The 8,041-nt window shown below is 46.0% G+C and overlaps 1 protein-coding gene across 1 annotated transcript; it reads left to right on the top strand.

Annotated features, from left to right (window-relative positions):
• The first annotated feature begins 734 nt into the window (after positions 1–734).
• arg1 (arginase 1) lies at positions 735–6,320 on the top strand. The gene is made up of 8 exons (XM_048987554.1): positions 735–987; positions 1,147–1,219; positions 3,800–3,974; positions 4,056–4,215; positions 4,458–4,552; positions 5,034–5,138; positions 5,499–5,635; positions 5,742–6,320. Exons 1-8 carry the CDS (start codon positions 883–885, stop codon positions 5,903–5,905), a joined length of 1,014 nt encoding a protein of 337 aa, XP_048843511.1. The 5' UTR covers positions 735–882; the 3' UTR covers positions 5,906–6,320.
• The last annotated feature ends 1,721 nt before the right edge of the window (positions 6,321–8,041 follow it).

Consider the following 8,041-nt stretch of genomic DNA (forward strand, 5'->3'; position numbering starts at 1 on the left):
CCCGCTACGGGTGGCAGCCCTTCGCAGACAACTTACTCTATGAAAAAAGAGCAAGTTGTGGGAGGCGTAAAGACAATTTCCCTACGGGGATCAATAAAGTATCGATTATTATTATTCGCTTTAAAAGGGGGGCCTCAATTAACCCTGCTTAAAATTGTGAACTTGGAGCTGCACCCCGTCCCGTTTTCAACCGCCGGCTCGGCAAACTTTACCGCCGCCCACTATAGAAGAAAAAATATTAGGTAGGTCTCTGGCCAGGTAAATATACCTTTGGTGGTGTCCAGTTACCGGGTACGTCTCATAGGTTCTGTGTTTAGCCTTAATATACCGCGCAGTGTCCAGTAAAGTGCTTCAGCCGTATGTACAAACTGAAACATTACTTTTACTTATCCAAAAAAGAATGGGCATATTTATGTGCCATTTCATCAGTCACCTGCTTGGGTCCGCTGGCTGGCGTGAAATTTTCATTTCGATAAATGTGCACACGCATTTACAAAGCTTTTGATGTAGCCAATTTATAATGGAATGATATAGGTCTTAAGTAAGATTTCTGGCGTCAGAGTCTGAAAACGTGAATATCACGCCAGATGCGTGAAAGTTAACAGTCCTGTTACTTCTACATATCCAAAAAGGAATGGGTGTATTTAGCTGCTGAGCATTTTATTAAGGTAATGGCATTATGGGGTTGGGACTGTCCGAGCTGGTGCATGAAGGGGCATCACTTTATGTCCCAGCCCAGTGCTGCACCGTCCTGTCCTGTACTGCCCTTTACTCTCCTCCTCTCTCCTATCCCGTCCTGTCTTGCCCCATACCGGAGCTGCGCCGTGTCGTCAGCACCTAATTACCGCCGACCGGCCATCCTGCACACAGTCCCGCGCCGACATGCTCGCAGCCCGGGTGCTCGGCGCAGTTCGCTCCGTCTTTAATATTCATAAGCGATCTCATCACTCAGTCGGCATTATCGGGGCGCCGTTTTCCAAAGGACAGGTGAGTCCATGCTGACATTTTTACCCCAATTAATAATAGGCTAATGATATTCTTTAAGTATTTCCCCCAAGTGAGTAAGTCTCGAACCCGATACTAGTTTTACAGCGCAAATGCTAGCACGTTGTTTTGTGTGTCTACATAATATATATCTCACGGCAGCAAAAGGATGGTGTCGAAAAAGGACCTGATCTCATTCGAAATGCAGGACTGGTGGAGAAGCTTAAAGCGCAAGGTAAAGACCAGACGCCGGGTTATTTATAGCTATAACTTATGTTGATCTTTTTTTTTTTTTTTTTTTTTTTTTACAATCGACTCAATATTTTCTTTATGTTGTTTTAATAGCGTTCCGTTAGGATTAAGGCTTACTGGATCCAGCTACCGGGCGGCCGTTAAATATTGCATAAACAGTTCTGTCATCTTAATTTTCTGCCCCGTCTATTTCAACCATGGAAATAAGTTTTACTAAATATTTTATTAAATTTGATATTAATTTTCATGCCGAAAATAACCCGTTCATGCGTCGTCTCATTTATTAATTCCAGTAGGATCTGTTAAGTAGTAATGGAGTTAATCAATCAGATTCCTAAACCAGCTTTTGGGTATTGATTAATTCAAACGTAAACCATTCTAAGAATCCAAACGTGTCCTCAGCCTGGGTACAGATTATTATTTTAAGGTTGATAATAAACATTAACTATCCTAGTATCGTTATTCCGCTTGGATTTTCCGGTCTTTCAGAAAACTATACTTGTTATAAGACTGGCCAATCTTTAGTGATATATTGTTACATCCGCCGAAATTGAAGCTGTCGCACAATATGTGCTTGCGTCTGTAAATTAATTTCGTTCCGGCGTCAAGTAAATTGTGCCATGACCCAGTTGTAGTCGTTCCAGAGCTGTGCAGTAGTAATGCTATAGTTGAGATGTCTTATTCTGTGACATTGCACTTGTAACCAGGGACGGATTATGGGTTGTGTGGGCCCCTGGGCAAAACGTTCGCGAGGGCCATTTACATTTATATTTGCGAAAAAGGAAAACGTATATTTGAGAGGGCAGCTTGGATAGGGATGGTACCTGGACTCTCCCCCAGCCCAGTCGCCCTTGCTGCAACCCTACTTAGACTAAAGTTGGCTAACTTTGATCGCACAGTAATGTTATGCTTGTAAATATGGCCTAACATCTATGTGTCTTTTCGTAAATCAGGCCTAATTTTGTTCAGACATCAAATAAATTGTGCCACCGTTTTTACACGGGTGTCGTTAAAATTGCACACATAAGAATTACATCAGTTTCTGTGTAAACTTTTAGCAAGATTTTATCTTTCGCTAAACAAACGCGTACCCAGCCGAAGTGGTGCGTGCTTTATTCACAGCGTACACTGGATGTGATCACTGCAGTCTGTGTCAGAAATTCCCCACTGACACCAGAGGCCCTGCGCTGGTCTTTACTCGGTGGCTGCATGGAGATATTTTGGACGTCTCTGAAAAGCCTCGAGCATTACACTGGCACAGGATCAGAAAATGCAGTCAGGCTGGATTTTCTCCGGCTTCACTTTGAATTATAACAGCCAGCTGACAGTGGCCTTTTCTCTTTCAAAATAGCACTTCTAAAAGACATCGGTTCCTAAGGAGCATCCTTTCATTGATATTTATTTTCCTTATGCTCCAACTTCAGGCCTTAGAGTCACTGTAAGTTAAAGCATAACTGGTTAATTGGGATGGATGCACAAACACAGCCCCACAGTGCTCTTCATGGAATGGTATAAAATTACTCATGTATGTCTCAGGACTAATAACCACGACTGTTGACTTGCCCGGTTACTCACCCCTAGATGAAACATCAACAGTAGTTTTATATTAAAGGAATTAACAGTTTATTCACTGAATATATAAAACTAGTCGTGTCAAACCTTACCAGTCACAGACACGCAGCACGATGGAATGTTCTAGCCATCAGGAGTGAAAATTGCGATGGAATTCTTGGCACCAGGCCTACACTGTTTCAGGCAGTACTGCTGTTGCTTGTAAACATCACCTTTGGATAACCTTCAAGTCTAAAGTCTCCATGTCTAAGACGTTACTCACGGGCTGCTGTGTGGACATGGCAGAGTCACACAGTCTTTAAATACTTTAATACTGGGAATTTATTTTAGAAACGGCCACAGTTCAGACAACCAGTAAACATGCTGATTTTTCTCAATTCATTAGATGTGACCGACAGATAAATAACTTATATGAGTTGCTGTAAGATTTGTCAGTTTTTTTTTCCCCATTACAGTGAACGAACAACCGGGTCGGACGGTACATGTACTTAAAATAAATTGTCGCACTGCTCAGTGGAAAACTATGTTCACCTAATGACACACACAAAGCGGTAACTACGTTATATAAGGGTTGCCACAATATGCACTTCACACGGGCCAGTGAATTAGGAGTACTTTTCTTGTTGCATGACAGGCCTTGTGCTGTCGTCAGGCATATGCAGTGGCAGGAAGATCAGTGGGTGTGGGAGCTGAGAGCCAATCAGGTGACATGTTCCAGGTTTATTCACGAGTCGTGACTCTGATTGGCTGAATCCAGTGACCTTGTGCCACCCACATGTATGTCAGGACAATGGCAGCTTGTCAAGCATGTCAGCGACGTTTCAATTGATCGGCAGAGTACAGGAAAACAGGACTCTTGGTTATATATTAATTCATGCTATGAGAAACATTGTAGCAAGTTTATTTCTCAGGACAGTACATAAAAGGGCCTTAGCTTTGGTACCTTGTAACATGGCATAAGTTAATTCTTTTCTGGCTGATGTCCGTACAGGCTGCACTGTTAGGGACTATGGGAATCTGAGGTTCGAGGACCCAGCAGATGACCATCCTGTTGGTAAGGTGCAGAGGCCTCGGACTGTGGGCCTCGCCAATGAGCTGCTATCTAACACCATTAATGCCATCAAGAAGGACGGCCACACCAGCCTAATGCTGGGGGGAGATCACAGGTAAGCCGACCGGCTGGCATCGCAGGTGAGAGTCATCGTCAGTGGCGGTTTCAGCTTGGGCGTGTGGCGGGTTTCTCCTAGCTTGGCGATCGGCTCCATCCACGGACACGCAGCCTCGCAGAAGGACCTGCGGGTGGTTTGGGTGGACGCCCATGCCGACATCAACACACCTCTCAGCAGTTATACGGGCAACATCCACGGGCAACCTGTGTCCTACCTCATCAAGGAGCTTCGCCCTAAGGTGACATTGCTTAGCCTGATTCTCTGACGTCTAATCTCGCTGTAGGAGAGACAGCTTTGGGGCCAATGAAGGTTCCACGAGCAGCACTGGGTTTCTTAGTAATCTCTGCATATATCTCCAATGTTCTAGTGCTCAACATGAGACATCAGGATCGAGTGTTGCCAGGTTGTTCTTTCTTGTAGACAAATGGATCAATGTTGCACATCCAAATTGTAATTATAATTTTATGCACCCCGGAGCAGATGACAGCCTTGCCTGGCTTCTCATGGATCACGCCCTGCCTGTCGGCTGAGGATGTCATCTTCATCGGTTTAAGGGATGTGGATCCTGCTGAGCGGTGAGTTCATAAACGTGACACCACAGGCCTTCACACTATAGCAATCCGGAATACCTAAGGCAAAAATATGGCCACGAGTAAGACGAGGATTGTCTTAATGGAGCCCCATGATAATTCAGCTGTCAGGGGCAAATCATGTGAAATTCACTCTAGTTGTAAAAAGGGGTTTTCTTCTAGAAAAAATTTTTTGGAAATACCTGAAAAAGATCATATGGTTTAAGCAGCAAAACATTTCTCATACAGCTCTGTCCCCTGCCATATCCATGCTTACTTAGGGCCGTGTTTCTCAATCCAGTCCTCGGAGACCCCCAGACAGTTCATGTTTTTGCTCCCTCCCAGCTCCCAGTAGGACTGTCTGGCAAGGAGCTGGGAGGGAGCAAAAACATGGACCGTCTGGGGGTCCCCGAGGACCAGGTTGGGAAACACTGGTATAGAGTGTATTCTCAGTATCGGCATGTGGCATTTTCCTGTCCGTCTGCAGCTATATTCTGAAATCGGTGGGAATCAAAGCTTTCTCTATGACTGAGGTCGACCGCCTTGGAATAGCGAAGGTGATGGAGGAAACGTGTGACCACATATTTTCAAGGTCAGCCATCCATGAAATCCATACAGTTGGGATCCAAGTATCTGTGTTCCTAGAACTTGCTCCTAGAACTTGGTATTGTGCGATATTATGCATCCGTTTGTGCACCTAAAGAAACACTTGATTAAGAGGTTTGACTCACAGTTCAACTGCTGTAAGGCGAGATAACAGTCATTCCATTCCCAAAAGAGCCGCGTCAATTATGCCGGCAAATAACATGCTAGATTTAACCTGCGGTCTCAACTGAAGGACATACTGTTCTAAAGTAACTCTATACATACATGCTACAGAAAATATATACTACAGACAATGGGCATTTGGAAAACCTAGGACTGCCTTGCCGACTGTAGTCTGTGAAACCAGGGGGAAGAAACCTGTGCACCTGAGCTACGACATCGACGCCCTCGATCCCTCTGTGGCTCCTGCAACGGGAACCCCAGTAGTGGGAGGACTGACTTACAGAGAGGGCATTTACATAACAGAGCACCTATGTCAAACAGGTAGGACGTTCATGCCAAGTGGCACATAGTGAGATGTGAGCAGGACACACACCTAAGCCTGAAGCTTTCGTCTTGTGCCTGATTAAAACTCGCGTTTTTCCTTCAGGTCTGCTTTCGGCAGTGGACTTGGTGGAAGTGAACCCCAAGCAGGGTAAAACAGAGAGCGAGGTCAGCTCCACCGTCAACTCGGCCATGGACATTATCCTGGGTTGTTTCGGCCGGGTGCGTGAGGGATCGTTCCCCGCAGGTTATACGCTGCCCCAACCTTGAACATGCCAGCCATTCTTCATACCCCAAAGAGTCACTAAACATTAGGTTTCCCTTTTAAACTGACTGCTTTTGTACTGGGACTTCACACGTTGCCTTACTGTATTTATCCACCAAGTTAATATTTTTTTAGATTAAAATATGTTTTAAAGTATTCTGAGTGCACCTCAAGGACCTCTAAAGTGTGGTTCCATAGGGCATTCAGATCGGAAAATAGGCGCACTTACTGCATTCGATCAACCCTTATTAGAATATGTTAAACCATGTCATAAAATGTTGCATCCAGGACTTCCACTCATATATACGTGTGTCTGTCTCTCGAGGAGTATAAGACGGTGTATATGAATGCCAAAGATTCCTATGTACTTGCACAAATGACAAATAAAGCAGTGTCCTGACAGTGGCAGTCACCAGGTTACACACAGGTTTTAGTAGTTATGCTTTAACTTACACTGACTCTAAGACCTGAGTTGAACACGGGTCTTTACTGGTTACTAAAACACCATTTTTTACAATGAGCAATGACTTGGAACAGGTTGGTGACCCAGTTCTCAAGGTTTGGGCCTATGTCTGAAATTGCCCCATTTGCTATGTTGATTCAGGACCTGACCTTCACTGCTAAGTGTACTTTGAAAAATGGTAGTCTATACACCTGTTTGTCTATACGCCCGTTTGTCTATACGCCCGTTTGTCTATACGCCCGTTTGTCTATACGCCCCTTTGTCTATACGCCCCTTTGTCTATACGCCTGTGTCTGGTTGGGTCCTAGACTCCACCTGAAATAACATCTCAGGCTCTATTCCCCCCCGCCACACTCCCTGCCGGTGGGGCCCCCGGCCGCTGGTGCGTTGGTGGTTCTCGATGTCCGGGGCTGGATGCTCGGGTGGGTGCTGGCTCGCCCACGGCGGTTGCCTGGCGGGATCTGGCCCTCCTGGCTCTGTCGGGCCCTTGCTGGGGGGTGAGGTGGTCCTTGGATCTCTGGGCCCAGGGCCTGGTCTGCCCTGGTGGGGCCGGCCGCCGGCAGAGCTTGCGGGGTCACCACCATGGCCCCCTGGGGCTCCTGCACTGTGGCTGCCGGATGGCCTCCCTCCGCAGCTCTCCTCTGCCCTTTTCTGGGTGAGGGGCTGCTATTCTCCCCGCGGTGGTCCTCCGGGGGCTCCCATGCCCTGGGGGGCCTCTGGATGTCTGGGGTCCGGGCCTCCTCCGTGTCGGCTTCATGTCCTGAGGGATGGGGCTGTGGCTCCCCACACACACTACTAGACATTTACATGGAGAAACCTTTTGAACACCAACGCGCTCACACACACAGGTGTGCACACAGGGGTACAAACAGGTACTCACAGACACAAACAGGAGTACACACAGGTTCTCATAGACACAAACAGGAGTACACACAGGTTCTCACAGACACACACTGTTTTGATCGGCTGCTGCTCCTTAACATGCTCATTCTGATTCGTACAGATGTTGGTTGTTGTTTTCTCTCATCAGCAGGTATTGAAGCAGATTATCTGTAGTTGTCTTTCGTCTTTTTTTCCCTCTTTTTTTCTCTTTTCCTTCCCTCTCTATTTCCCTTCTTCTCCGTTTTCGTCCTTCTGTCCCTCTCTCTCTCCCTCTCCCGAGGAAATAAATAAAAATAAATAATTAAATAGAAATAAAGTAGTCCTCCGCAGAGGGGGGGTGGTAGAGGGAATATAATAAAAAAAAAGAAAAATGGTAATCATGAATCCTGAGTCGCTCTCTTGAGCAAAGTACTGGAACTGCATTATTACTCGTCAAGCTGGATAAAAAGTAAAGCGTTTCTTCGAGCTTCCACACTTCCAGCTGCCCAAACATGGGTAATATTCACATAACCGCCCGGCCAACATTCACTCGGTCAAGCGGATCATCGGGTCAACTGTCTTCTCCATCAGTCTTCCGAACTGTCAGGTTAACAATCCAAACGAATCCTGCCGTCGGCCATCTTGACGGCACGTCGATAGTCACAACTTAAGCTTGTGACTTTGAGTACAACTTTGAGATCTCAATGGTTTCACTGTCAGATCATATGAAGCGATACTGACACGGACAATGCGATGACGATCTTAAACTGAATGTGCCAAAAAATGTTAGACTGAGGAAAAATGATCAGCCGAGGCA

The sequence above is a fragment of the Brienomyrus brachyistius genome, chromosome 20 (genome assembly GCF_023856365.1).
Source record: "Brienomyrus brachyistius isolate T26 chromosome 20, BBRACH_0.4, whole genome shotgun sequence".
Classification (NCBI taxonomy): domain Eukaryota; kingdom Metazoa; phylum Chordata; class Actinopteri; order Osteoglossiformes; family Mormyridae; genus Brienomyrus; species Brienomyrus brachyistius.